Genomic DNA, 14,380 nt, shown 5'->3' on the forward strand with positions numbered 1-14,380 from the left:
AGAGAGAAGATGGTGGGCCTTTTCGCACAGGGATCTTTGTTGCAAATTGTTTGCGGAATGAAAAATCGCCATTTAAAATAGTGGAATTCGTCGTTATGCATACCTGCCTTTGTAGTGGAATCAGTTGCGTTTTTTAGCGTTTCCCACAGGCTTCCGGTCTCGGCAGAAATCGCTAGAAAGGAAGCGCTATTGCCAAGCTCGTCCCGCCCCTGGCCGTCAAGCAGCCAATGGGCAGCCGTTAGCATGCTCCCAAACAGCCCCTTTCCCTTTAAGAAAGGTTTTTAAAAAAAAAAAAAAACGACCCATAGCAATGAATCTAGGTAGATTCGTTGCTACGGAGAGACCCATCCAGCTGCCTAATGTGAGCTGTCGTTTGATTGTATGATCATTTGCACGCTGCCTCGAGTGATAAAAAAAAAATCCCCCCCCCCTCTCACGGGCACGATTTTCGGCTGAATTTATTTGTAAAAAATAAAGGGACTTTATTTCAGCAAACGGGCTTTTCAGTTGTTTGTGCTTAGTGACTAAAGGTGAAGGACTGAAGCCAGGGAAGCCTCTAAACAGAAAGAGGCTCGCCGGTGCGTTTATCCCCGCTCGCTCGGAGAAAAAAAAATGGCGATCGCTTCGCCGGAAGTTTGGAGGAGAGAGCCAGGGGGAGGGACTTTGAAGAACCAGCAACAATGGTAACGCACAGATCTTTAGCGCTACTGTTGCAGATTGGTTGCAGGAGTGTATCGCTATCCGGAGGGTGAATCCACTTTTCTGGATTCCCCTGAAAGCGCCACAACGAAGCGCTTTTTGCTGATTGGTTTCAGGATTGTTGCAGATTGTCTACGACGTCGTGGGTTATGTCAAATTAGTAGCGTTTCCAAATAGCAACCATTCTGCTACTTTGAAGCCGTGCGAAATGGCCCGGTGAGTTCCCTGATGCTTTTAAAGTAAATGATTAGTTTGTTTTAAAATGTTTAAAATGTTTTAATTATTGTTTTATCCTATGAAATGTTGTCAGATGCCCTGAGTCTTCAGAGAAGGGTGGCATGTAAATCTGAAAATAAATAAAATAAATTTGCCATACCCAGGATACATTGTTATGAGCAGAGTAATTTTTTTAAGGCTGCTACTACCACACGAGTATGAGCATTTTCCTTTGAGAATAAATATACTGGATAATCTTGGAAAGTAATACACACAATACACAATGAAGCAGTTACCTCAGGATAACATGGACAAATGAAACAAAACATCTTCACACAAAGTATGAATTAAAGGCCAAGAGAGAGCAAGAGAAAAAGGGACCCTCATGGCATGACATTTTCATAGGAAATCCAGCAATACAGACACTGAAGGCCATCCATGCATGCTGCCATGGCCCTACCATACTCTCAAGACTCCTTGCTGCTGGGAGATCTGGAGGAGCCCATCCACCCTCACTCTGCTGCACCAGCCCCAGCGGTTTGCCTCACTGCCAGACCTGCCCTTCCACCCTTCCTTTGCCTTTCTATGGCCCATTTTAAAACAGGCTTTCCTCCTATGAGAATATAATTTTGAATACCACTAATTCATGACATTACCAGAACAAATTCTCTGCCCAAGTCATTTCAGCATGCTTGTATACATTATTCACATAGAGGTAGAAAGGAAAACACAGGAAACAACTCTACTGAGCCTTTTCTGCTTTGACTTTTGAATGTCTGACTTTGGCAATTTTGCTGTTCATCAGTTCACAAGGGTCAAATTTATTCCTGCTTCACCATTCTGGGCAAATTAAAGCAGGCAGATCTGTCATTCAGAATTCCAAGCTGGCAAACAAAGCATTTCTTCATTTAGCCTCCCTATCCATGATTACCTTTGCAGAACAGAATTAAGATTCAGTGGCAAACAAAGCATAGGCAAAGCAATACAAAGTTGAATGGAGGTAGTGGTGAAGTGAGTGGTACAAAAACTTATTAAGGTACAAACTAACACAATCCTCAAATGACCACTACAGTTATCCAAGCCATTGTCTGGAAGCCCCATGACCAAGAGTGAGTACATTTTTCTGTTCCAAGATAGAAAATAATTGTAAACACCAAAAACTTTGCCTCTTGGAGAGTTTGAACTATTATTATAATGCAACTATTTAGTTAGATCACAGATTGTTCTCCAATTATATGGGCCAATCAATTTGGAATGCTGTACAGATTCCTCCCATTACATTACTTCAATTACAAACCCATGTTCCTGATTTAAAGAGGTGTTTGTCCAAGAAAGCTTCATGCTGGTAAAATCTCTGATCTTTAAGGTGTCACAGAATTTCTTTGTAATCCCTTCAACCTGTATAATCACTGGTTTTGCTCATATCACAACTTACATTTGCCTACTATGCCATTTTGAAGGTTTTGCTATTTGTTTCTGCCAACAAAATGAATAAATCTGAAATGCAGTCTTATTCCCATTGTGGTTGATGGTTGATGTGAAGTAGGTATAGAGAATTAAAATGGAATCTTAATGCTCCTTCCTCCTTTGTGGCAATCCTTTAAAGATTTCTATAAAATGTATTTTGAAAAGGATGCTGAAATCTTCAGTGTGTATAAACTGTAGTTTATCTTTTTTGCCACATGAACTGTTAAAGACCACATTTTCATTACTTCTTTAGAATCCATATAAACTGTAGGTGCTTACTTCTAGCTTTCAGTGCCCTATGAGAGGCAGAACATTACTTTCATTTATTTCATTTGCTGCTGGCACTCAAAGAAAAAAAATTAATAATGCAATTTGGTTTGCTATTTAAAAATCTCAGCACTGCTGGGCTAGAACAGGTTTGCCCTGTGAATTTTCCACAAATAATAACTTTGCTCTTCTTCTGACTAGATGGCTGAGTGGAACTGTAATGCTTTATCTTCTTATGATAAGGTAGCACTGGGAGGCAAGCAGGAATGCTTGTCCTTAGCCAGCCTACTCATTTGCTTAACTCATCAGAATGTGAAATAACTGAATGCACAAGCAGAAGCTGAATCCAGGTTTTTAAAAAGTGTTGCTGGTCAGAAGGATGAAGTTTTGGAGAGATCTGGGGGTGATCACAGGCATATTTGAGATGCCAGGTTTCTCTTGGCATCTGGTGGGGTATGCCAGATCCAGGATATTTGGGTTCTATGAACATGCCATACTATAAATAACTACAATCATGAACCTGAGTCACTTTGACAGGTGCAGGTTCAGGAAGTTCAAGAGTGCATAGAATGGATCCTGCACAAGCTACAGACACCAAACTTATAGCAGACCTCCCCTGGATCCTCCTCTAGGTGCCCTCCAAGCTTAGTGTCTCTACCTTGCACTGAATCTATTCTGTACTATCCTGAACTTCCTGAACCTACACCTGTCAAAATTACTGCCTGTTAGCAGAACTGAGCCCATGCAAGCTTGGAACACTATACATGCAGGGCATCTTTGATTGACTCTTCTCTACCTGCTCTCCAAGTTTTGTAAGAATTGGATTGATAGGGTCTGAGTTATGGTCCTCCAAAGCAGGTGCTCCCAGGAAAGTGCTTTCTGTGGAAACCACTGGAGGTACTTCTTTGGGAGATGATAACTTGGACCCCATAAATCCAATCCTCACCGTGCTTGGAGAGCAGGTCAGTGAGAGTCAGTCAGAGAACTCTACTGCCTCACAAACCAACCTCAATAGTTTGTGAGGTGGCTAAAAAATCATGATGGTCCATGGTTCACAAATGGGGCACGTCGCAAACTATGAATCAAACCATATTTTCCCAAGTTTGTGCCCATCCCTAGAAACTTCTGAAACACTGAACACAAAGGTTCAAAGAGCAAGTACCTGCTCTGTGACCAAACCTGTCATGTTATTTCATGAGAGCATATAGAACAGGAAAGCATTTATGGGCTATAAAGGTAATTGTTAGCACTTCAAAATAGTCAGCAACACCAAAAGACTTTCTGCTTAACAGTCTGCTTTAAGAAATCCAGTTGCCCTTTGGTTAACCCAGCAGATGTGACTTGTTTTTGGAAAAAGCTCTGCAATGGCATCAATGTAATCATTATATCTGGTCACAATGTCCCCATCTCCCCAATAAATACCATTGCTTCCTTCCCCTTATCCTAGGAGGCAATAACATGGCATTGAGCTAGGCAAACTGAACCAGTGTGGTCTTATTTCCAAATACTTCCCTCCCCTCTTGGTCTTAAGATCAGAAAAAGAACAAGAGAATAAGACACTGGCAGCTGGCACGATACAAGCTTTATGGTGCAATCCTAAGCAGAGTTATAACCTTTTTCTGACACAAGTGCACTGGTGATTGGGAGCTGGGCAAAAGCAGAGAGTGGTGGCCTCTGGAAGTACGTATTTTAGAGGGTAGGCTCCATAGCAGATACCTTTATATTAGAAAGACTAGTTGGAGCAGCACCTAACAGATTTTTCTTTGCTACCTGGCGAGCCCTTTATTTTATATATGAGTGCATTCCTCACAATAATTTGACCAATGGGGAAGACCCCTCAAGGTTGAAACATGTTTGATCCATTCTATGTTGGTCTATTCCATGTGTAGTTAGAAATGTGATGTTTTAAAATCATGACGACTATGTTTTGAAATGTTGAACGAGTGCAATTTATGTAATAAATATTTGAAAAATTATTTTGGCAGCTCAACCTTTGGGTTCCTAACCTTTCTAAGCCCATTGAATTAAATTGACTCAGAATGGTGTGACTCTATTTAGGTTTGTACAATCAGTTCCATTCTCCATACATACTGAAGTTGCTTAAGTGAATATATTTAAATAATAATAAAAAAACATTTTACCTTCTGGTGTGAAGAAGTTGCAGTAGTTGGAGGATACAGTAGTTGAGGGAGAAGCCAGGCCTGAACATCTTGACTCTTCCCTTCCCCATGACCCAGGCCTGGCATAGGCCCTGTTACCACCCGGAGCAAAAAGGGAAGGCAGATGTATCCACGTTCCCTTGCTGTGGGGCAATGGAGGGCCTGAGTCAGCCCACACCTGGGATAGCCCCGACTCACTGCCGATTTCATGTGGAACCAGGAATTTTCCCTGCCACCAGATGAGGGCAAATTCCTGGTGCGGAAAAGATCCAGGGGAGTAGATCCAGTAGTATTTGATACAGTTATATATGGGGAAGGGGGGAATGAATTAATGTAGTCTGTTTAAGAAGATAATAACTCTGTATTATTCACATAATATTGATATCCACATTCTCATATTCTGGCTAAGTAGATCATATTTTATTGGGATGTCTACAAGTGAGCAGAAGAGGCAAAAAAACCTCTCGATTTTTTAAAAAGAAATTCCACTCCTTTCTGAAGAGAAGATTTTGGTATTGAACCACTATGGGCTTCATCATCATTGCTTTTAAATTTTACTTTCCATATTCTTTTCCAGATAAATCCTCATTGACAAAAGTGTTTATGATGAATCTAAGGAGTCATCTTCATGAGAATAAAAGGAACTGGCAGATACTGACAACGTCTTGTGTAACAGCAGTAAATTGTAAATGTGACAGAACCAGCCAGTCTTTGAGAGGTGCTAGGTTAGAGTTTCACTTCACTTTCAGTTTTCATCTATAATTTTAAATAACAGAAAAGTCAAAAACATCTTTTAGTTACTTTGCTGCATTGATTACATAACCATTAGCATGAGCAAATCTTAAAAACACTTGAATCCCTCTTAAATGATTTGATCGTATTTCATCGCTGGTTACTTTAACCTCTCTTAGTCATGCTAGATTCATGCTCCAATGAAGTGGATTCTACATACCAGTACCATGTGTTTCAATGAAGTTTAGGGACTGGCATGAGATTTAATCTTTTGGATATGGACATAATTTATATACCTAGAAAATTAACTGGTTTGCATATTACATCAAACTTACTCTCATTCTTATCAGGACGTGAGCTGAATTCTTCTTTTCTCTTCTCATTGTATTGAGGCCTACTAGTTGTGCCACTGTGCAGTGTAGCAGCTGGCTCTATCCCCACAGGCTCTACAGACAAATAATTTACAGGATGGGCCATTGCCCCTTAAGTCATTTTAGATGACAGAAGACAGTTGTGTCCGCCTCAGAATCCATCTCCTCCCATTTGTTGTTCTTGAAATGGAAGGCGAAATTCATACTTCCTCAGCCATGTCTAAGAAGCTCCATAGTAACCAAGTTGTTGGTTGTGATGCCTCAGAATTCTATTATGACTGAAAGGGTTTGCCAACAATAAATAAGCCTCACAGAAAATCAAGATGGCAAGGTTTTCCTACCTTAAGGTCCCCAATGATCAGTTTAGACATTATCTTCTTTGCAAGAGGAAATAAGTGGCTTTATCCTGAAACTTCTTGAAGAATAGGTCAGGCACCCCTTTTTTGCCAGCCAATATAAGCAGCGCTAGCTACTCCCACAGCTGGCAACCCCCAAGAGAAATTAGGGAATGGATCCTGGAACACTTATGGCTTTAATCAGAAGCGGTATAAGCATTCCAGTACAATGCTGGCATACATTCCTCCCCCCCCCCACACACACACACATACATGCACTCCTGATCTCCTGCTGGCATCCAAGGAACTGACAAGCAACAGAAAAGATTACCATAGATGGACATAGGGATGCCAACTTTCAGGTCAGACCTGAGGATCCCCTCAAACTACAGCTCATATCCAGACTACAAACAACAGTCCTCCTGGAGAAAATGGATGTTTTGTAGGATGGATTCTTTGCCATTGTACTCCACTGAGGTCCCTGTCCTCCCCAGGCTCCATTCCCAAATCTCCAGGACTTTTCGAACCTGAATCTGACAATCTTACCCACCTGTCCTGCACTGGTGACTGGGGGGGGGGGAGGAATGACACATAGCAACCCTAGCTGGACATCACTTTTGTCCTCCCAACATAAGCAAAAAGAGGTATTTATTCCATACATTTCCTCCAACAAGAAACAGAATGTGAATTGTTCCCAATAAGCCACAAAATTTTTGACAAAAACAGAACACAGATTCCAATACTTGAGAGTAACATTGTAGTAGTGCTGAAATGAGCAATTCCTAATTATTTGCCCCCTGCTCAAGAGGGGCTGAGAGATCTCCCAGAATTATAACTGATGTCGATGTTGACTACAGTGATTAGTTTCCCTGGAGAAAATGGCTACTTTGGAGAGTGGAACCTATTGCATCATATCCTGCTGAAGCCCCTCCCCAAATGTAGCTTTTCCCAGATCGAACTTCAAATCCCCAGGAATTTCCCAACCCAGAATTGGCAGCTCCCCACCCCCCAGCCTTCATATTTCTAAATGGTGCACCACTATACCACTGCAGTATTTTGTTGTCTCCACAAATGTCTAGGAGATCAAAAACCTCCCTGTACCACTAAGACACACCTCAGCCACCCCTTCCCACAGGACACTGCTCCTAACAGGAGACATGGTGGGAGTGCAGAACAGTGCCATAACAGCAATATTAAAAATGAAGGAAAAGAAATGGCAACCACAATTAACAGTTGGAAGTCTGGCAACCAAAACCATCATCTGACACACCACAGCATACATCCTGAGCCCATGGCCAAACAGTAGCATAGACTATTCAGATAACACATGGTGTGTTTCTTTTCTACAGTGGTTACGAGTTGCATCAAGTTTAAAGTTCTAGTATTGACCTTCAAGGCCATCTGTGGTTGGGGCCCCACATACTTGAGGGGCTGTCTAGGGCCTTATGCCCCATGCATGGTTCTTCACTCTGTGCAGATTTGTAGGTGGTTTCCAGCTCACCGGAAGTGCACCTGGCCTTGACCAGGACCTTTTTGGTCTTGAACCCGACCTGATAGAATGAGCTCTCAGAAGAAATGACGGCCCTGCAGGAACTTCCTCAGTTCTGCAGGGCCTGCAAGATGGAGATCTTCTGCCCGATAGAGCTCTAAGATCTATGGGCTCCTCCTCACTAGTTACTGGAGGTTAGCAACCCCACTCACAGTAGTGACCCTCAGTCTTTACACTTGCTACCCTGAGAACATCTTGTAACTGGGGGAAAGGTTTATGTCTCTAAACCAACCAGATTCCCCACATCAGAGAGGCATTGTGGATCCCCTTGGTTTCAAGAATGGGCCTGTCACAAAGGAACATGACAGGGAAAGATAAAAGCAGACTGATTATGGTATCAGCTGATATGTATACAGAATGGTAATTGCTCTACATTTGACATTTGAATCACCCATACATATGCAGACCCAATCTATAGATTACATTTGTTGGTATGTTGGTCAGATTTGTATAACTGCAGCCTAAGCATTTCAAAGCTCAAAGGCACCCTAGTCCACACTATGCATCTATTTTCCACAACATAAATTGAATGGATTGTACTAATCAGACCCAAGTATGTAGGCTCCTGTGAAAATGTGACGTCCAAGAACTCTAAGCACAGAGAAAAGCTTGCATGACATGTAGAAAATACATAATAACATATATGAACTTCAGACTAACTAAAGACTTGCAAAAACAAGCATTTAAAAGGCTGTGCCTGCATTTTTCAACCTTCACTGAGACATTCAGGATTGTCGCACAATTCCAGCCTCTTAAGTCACTCTCACTGCATTCTTTCTGAATCTGAACAAAATGCTAGATGTGTGTATTTGTTCAAAAGACCTTCCAGCAGTATAGGCTTGTTCTGTCCGTCTCAAAAGAAGCTTTTAATGCACTGAAGTATAAATACACCTTGAAGTCATGAGTGAGGAATAACTTGTCTCTATAAATCATGGCCTATTCCTTATACTTTTTGGTTTTCAAATAGTATGATTTTTGCATGGTATATTGTTATTAGTTGTTTATTAAATTGATATCCTGCCTTTGCCCTTGGATTTTCTAAATTCACTATGAAATCAATAAAAGCAACATTTTGCTAACATACACATAGTACAGCACAAAGTATTCATGATCATGATTATTCAAAAAATCTAGTGCTAATTGCACTAAACATGGGCAAGCTAAAACTGTATGAAAAAGATTTCTACTACAAATTAAGCAAAGAAATAAGATTTTTTTCTTGAAATACATAAAGCATATGTAAATATAAACTCTTGTGCATAAGTAAGTCATACTTAGGCCCAGGAGGAAATATTTGAACGGAAACTTTGAGAAATGTTTTAATTGAGTTGAGATACTAGAATTGGACTCCAGCTTAAATATCATCCTTTGAATCATGTAGGTTTTCACAGATAGGATTGATTGTTAGTATGACTCACACATGTTTTTGTTAAAATGAAGGAAATTAGGTAATGATATTATCTTGCTTGTTTGGGTTCCATTGGAGTCCAAACTAGGTGAGATATTTCTACAGATAGCTTCTGAAAGGGGTGTTGGAGGAATCCTGCCTTTCACACTGTAAATTGGCCCTCTAGTGGTGCCTGCCATGTGCTTCAGTAAGGAAAATATAAGTCTTCCCATATGTTTTTCTTACAGGCATATACAGCGCCTCCAGCAGGCCAATTTGCATTAGGGAGAGGGCATCGGAGAAGAGTTAAAATCTGTCCCATCTTTCACTACTGCCATGGTCCTGATCCAAATAGGAAGCTTCCACAGTTACTGGTAAAAAAACGTAAAGATATGGAAGGTATGATCAGGGCTATCCAGGGTCTTCTATAGTTTGACTGGGCCCTATGTCAATGAAATAGATTATTTAGAACTTGATTAAGTTCACAGGCCAGAAATACTTTACCTCAAAGCAAATGACAGCAAAAATAACCAAAATGTTTCTTGGGGTTTTTTTGTGGCACAAAAAATTAAATCCATTAACCTCAGTGGCACCTGCTAATTTCTAATACTACAAACCAGTAACTCATCACATGTTGAAATTAAGCAGAGTTTTTGTGCATTAGTGTCTATGCTTATACAGGAAAGAAAAATCAAATCAAAACTATGTATTAGTTGAGGATGGACTTCAAAGTTGACTAAAAATTTCAGACTAAATAAATAAAGCCTAGCACATTCAACCATTTGGCTTGCATGAAATATTCATGCAAGCTAGGCAACAAAAAATTAAAACTCAAGGCATAAAATGTGATTGATATAAATTTACTCAGGATCTCCAGCCTATATACAGCAGATCTTTTTATAAAAGGAGCTTTGATTAATTTCAAAAAATGGCAGAATTTTAACTCTTTGCTAACTAGTTTGTACCTTTGAAATCTGCCATTACTGATTTTTTGAAGTTGAATTGCAATCCAGTCACATTTCTGTCAAGAACAATCTGTGAAATGCATCCATATTAAGCAAGATATGGGGATGGGAGGGGTGACATACAAATAACTGTTTGAATGATAGTGAAGTGTTTTAGGTTTGAAATTATGAATCCTTATTCAAACATGCTCATTTTGTACACTGTTCAGTTATTGCTCATTAGATTTATATTTGATTCAAAATAGGGTAAAATACCATTTTCAAAAAGCTATCTCTGCACCATTGTATAGCATAAAAGCCAGAAAAAAATCCACTTAAAGTACACCTGGTATAAATCCCCTAAACCTCACTGCCCATACTGCCATCATCACATAAAATATAAAACAATTAAGAAAATATTCAAATTACTAAAAACAAGTTACTCCTATAGGAACTGGGAAAATACCTTTTACCTCAAGAGTTCAGAATTGGTGAAACAAAAATTAGTATTCTAGGTGAGTTGAAATCCCTCTGCTGCTCCAAACAAATCTCCAAAAACCTGTCAGACCAAATCATTTTTTGCATGTTGACCGCTCGTATTTACATGTGCATGTTTTAACATACTGTGAAGACTGTCCTATGCTACTCAGTTGGCCATGTTGCTTTATAAGATGCCTCTATTTCATTTGTGTGCAGAAACTAACACAGGCTGACATTCTATGGCCATAACTGCTGCAAATTACAGCATCGTAATGTAGGATAGTCATGTTATGGCCTCAAACTATAAGCGTTACATGGATGGATTTAAAAAAGAGAGATAAAGAGGGAAAGACAGTCGGCTGGGTTCCTCTGCTGGGTTCTCTCCCCCCCCCCCACCCCATTTCAATATATTCTGATCTTTTAAATACCTCAGGTACATGTATCCTTGTGCTACAGAATAATCGAGAGCATTCCTGAATAAAGGTTTACAGCAAATAAGATCTGAACAAATATATTACAGGATTCTTTTATAAAAACAAAACTGGTAATGATTTTATTGAGAGTGCAAGACTTAATTAAAACATTATATTTAATGGAGAAATACTCCATGTTTTTCATATGATTCCATCATTTTCTTTATCGGAGAGGATTTCTACAGGCCACTATGGGCTACATTCACCCTCTCCATCACAAACAGACCTATGTGCATTAAAAATATGTACATATCCTCAACTGCATCCACCAAATGGAGAATCTGATCACAGACATGGCAGGTAGCATGTTGGTTATTTGCACCATCCCAGCTAGCCTTTTCCTTTTAAGTCTATATTTAGAATTTAGAATGAATTCTACAATATTAAGCACCCACAGTATTTGCCCTCTAGGTACTGCTATAAAAAAAGAACCACAGGAGAAACATTAAGGCATAACCAGAGCAACCTACCTTCCATCATGGTGGCAGAATTGCATTCCTCAGTTTCCAAGGAGCCTGAAAAAATGCAGGAAATTACGATTCCAGTTACCAGATGCTTAATGTAAGAAGCCCTTAAAACCAGTCTCTCAGATGCATGATAGGCAGAGGTGCTGGAACAAATTTTTTCTGGGAAAACTGAAAAGGAGAGAGGAATGAATGTGCACTAAGGCAAAAGACAGGCCATGGATGCTGCTATAGCTGTATCACCTACAGGATCACAGAAGGATGCTGAGAGAGAGGGGGGAGGGAGGGGGGAGGGAGCTGGCTTAGCTCACACGCCTGCTAGTATCTCAGCCAATCCCTCCAGCTTTCTATCTCGTCACATGGTAGCTTGCTTGCATCTCCTGACACAATACCCCTGGAGAACACAGGAACCTCTTCCCCCTTCATTTCTAGCCCTCTCTCTCACACACACACACACACACAGAAACCCCTTTCTGTACTTTGTGCTACATTTTCCTTCTCAATAATCTTGTTGCGGCAGCTGGAGGGATGAGATTAATTATCAAGCACTGTCAGATTTACAGAGAGCTCTGCTGTGAAAGCTGCATGTAAGCAGGTTTCTGGGGTGGGGGAATTGATTTTTTACATGCCAAAAAAAAATCAAGTTTCATCAAAACGGCTAAGAATTCTACAAGCTTGGCACTGAACACAAGAAACAATGTGGCTGCATTCTGACAGTGTTTGTGTATCCAGCACGTCAGTTTCTGTAGATCTCATAACACAGAAAAGCTGTAAGCTTGACTTCACATTTGTGTCGACTGATCCCCTCGTTTCCCCCTCCCTTCCTCAGCCATTCAAGAAAAAAATCAATTGACCTGACGTCACATCATAAGCAATTATCTTCAGGAGTGTGATGCAGAAGAAATTTCAACCAGACCACCTTCCGAGAATGCCTAGAATTAAGCTCACTTGAGGAGCATCCATGCCAAAGAGCAGGGAATTGTCATTAAAAGGGGGATGAAACAAAAGGCATACAGACACGGGGGACTTTCAAACCAGGCAAGGACAACCTGAGAGTTGGGAGAGAGAAAAGAACCTCAAAGCTGTGAAGTAAGTTGCAGTTATTCACCAGGCTCAGCTCCTAAAATCCAATTGTACAACTGGCACACTGACATCAGCACCTGGCCACCACTCTCAATAGTTATTTGAAGAGGTCTTCACATGCAGCACAACCAAGGTAGAATGATATTCCATTGAAGGCTGCATGTTGAAAAAGCAGAGAGCTGCTGCTTAGCACCACCTCATTGCTCTGCCCTCTCCTTGCAATGCCATCCATATTTAATTAAGCCCAGGTAATGTATCTGTAGCTATCAGCATTGCTCAAACAGTTGTGGTATGATATGGGGGGAAGGAAGAGAGCAAACATTAACTAGAGTCAAGTAAAACAGAAGATATTATGGGAAAAGTAAATGCTGAGATCAAAGTGGTTGTAGCTGCTTTGGAAAAGTAAAATAGTAAATAACTTTCTCACATAATACCAGGATGAAGTTTAAGTCCTGTGACATCTTTAAGCCCAACAAAGTTTTATTCTAGATATAAGCTTTTGTGTGCATGCACACTTCTTCAGATACAAAGAAATGTGCACTCCTATGAAAGCCATGAATAAAACTTTGAATGAAACTTTGATGGGCTTAAAGGTATCACAGGACTCAAACTTTTTTCTGCTGCTTCAGGCCAGCATGACAACTCAGCGGATCATAATACCAGGATTAGAGTACCCAAGTGAATATGTTTTCCATCTGTTTATGCTTGCAATGTTTTCGGAAAGGGCATGCTCTGTGAAACTCATTGCTGCATGATTTAGCCTGTACCATTAAAAAAAAACCCTAAAGAGATTGTTTCAAAATTGCGGCTAACTCATCAACTGTCCAAAGCTAAGCAGGGTCAGACCTGGCTAGATCTTGGATGGGAGACCTCCACAGAATACCAGTGTTGCGACATGGCAGCAGACAGTGGCAAACTACTTCTGAACGTCTCTTGCTTTGAAAACCTTGTGGTCTCCCCATAAGTCATCTGTGTCTTGTTAGCAATTCCCACCACCATAAAGCAGATGATTAGATATACTTCTGTACATAAAACCAACATCTTGCACAGTGTAATTGCATCAGTGTGTAAAATTCTGATCATCTTCAAATATCTAATGCCATGTGAACATTTAAATCCTATTTATAATTTAAAAGGACAGAGTTCTCTGAATCAAAGAATGAACTAAACTCGACACACTTCCTAGGTGTCTGGTCTTCATTTGGAACCTCAGGATTGGAAGATGTCTTTGGGTCCACATGGCATGAGTCCAGATGTATTATCCACCAAAGATAATAATGTAAATGCAGACACAGTAAGATACTGTTGGTCTGGGAGGATTAAATTACAGGTCATATACAAATTCAACAGCAAATACAAGACATCAGTAAAAATGTAGACTCATACTTTAGCCTCCAGGAAGCCCCCTTCTGGTCTATGTGAACATTCCATTGCTGAATAGAATACAGAGTACCTTTTTTGGCATAATCCATTGCTGTACAAAGTGGATTTATATGGTTTACCAGAGTCACCCATGAAATGGAAGGGTCAACCTGCATGAGCTGTTCCACAGCACACACTGTATATTCTGCAATGCAGGCCATCTGTGCATAATTTCAGATGGATATATAGCAGTCTCGTGTTCTTTTGACTTTTTTATTATGGAAAGTTTAAGGTTATCCATCCTGGAATAATCCCTTTTTATTTGTTTGGATGTTCACAAGCAAAACCCACATGCAGACAGCTGGGTAACTTTGAGCTCTTCACAGCCCTGA

The 14,380-nt window shown here is 40.4% G+C and overlaps 1 protein-coding gene across 12 annotated transcripts in view; it reads right to left on the reverse strand.

Moving 5' to 3' along the window:
• Positions 1 to 11,804, reverse strand: part of SGIP1 (SH3GL interacting endocytic adaptor 1) — a 157,899-nt gene extending 146,095 nt beyond the window's left edge. For 4 of the 12 annotated variants that reach the window (XM_077333426.1, XM_077333415.1, XM_077333421.1 and 1 more), the window contains exon 1: positions 5,876 to 6,149. In XM_077333426.1, coding sequence (XP_077189541.1) covers positions 5,876 to 6,017 — 142 coding nt within the window. In that variant the 5' untranslated portion in view covers positions 6,018 to 6,149. Of the gene's footprint in view, positions 1 to 5,875; positions 6,151 to 11,549 lie in introns of those variants that run through there. The other 8 variants (XM_077333419.1, XM_077333418.1, XM_077333416.1 and 5 more) reach the window with 3 other exon arrangements.
• Positions 11,805 to 14,380: the final 2,576 nt, after the last annotated feature.

The sequence above is a fragment of the Paroedura picta genome, chromosome 4 (genome assembly GCF_049243985.1).
Source record: "Paroedura picta isolate Pp20150507F chromosome 4, Ppicta_v3.0, whole genome shotgun sequence".
In the NCBI taxonomy this organism is placed as follows: Eukaryota; Metazoa; Chordata; class Lepidosauria; order Squamata; family Gekkonidae; genus Paroedura; species Paroedura picta.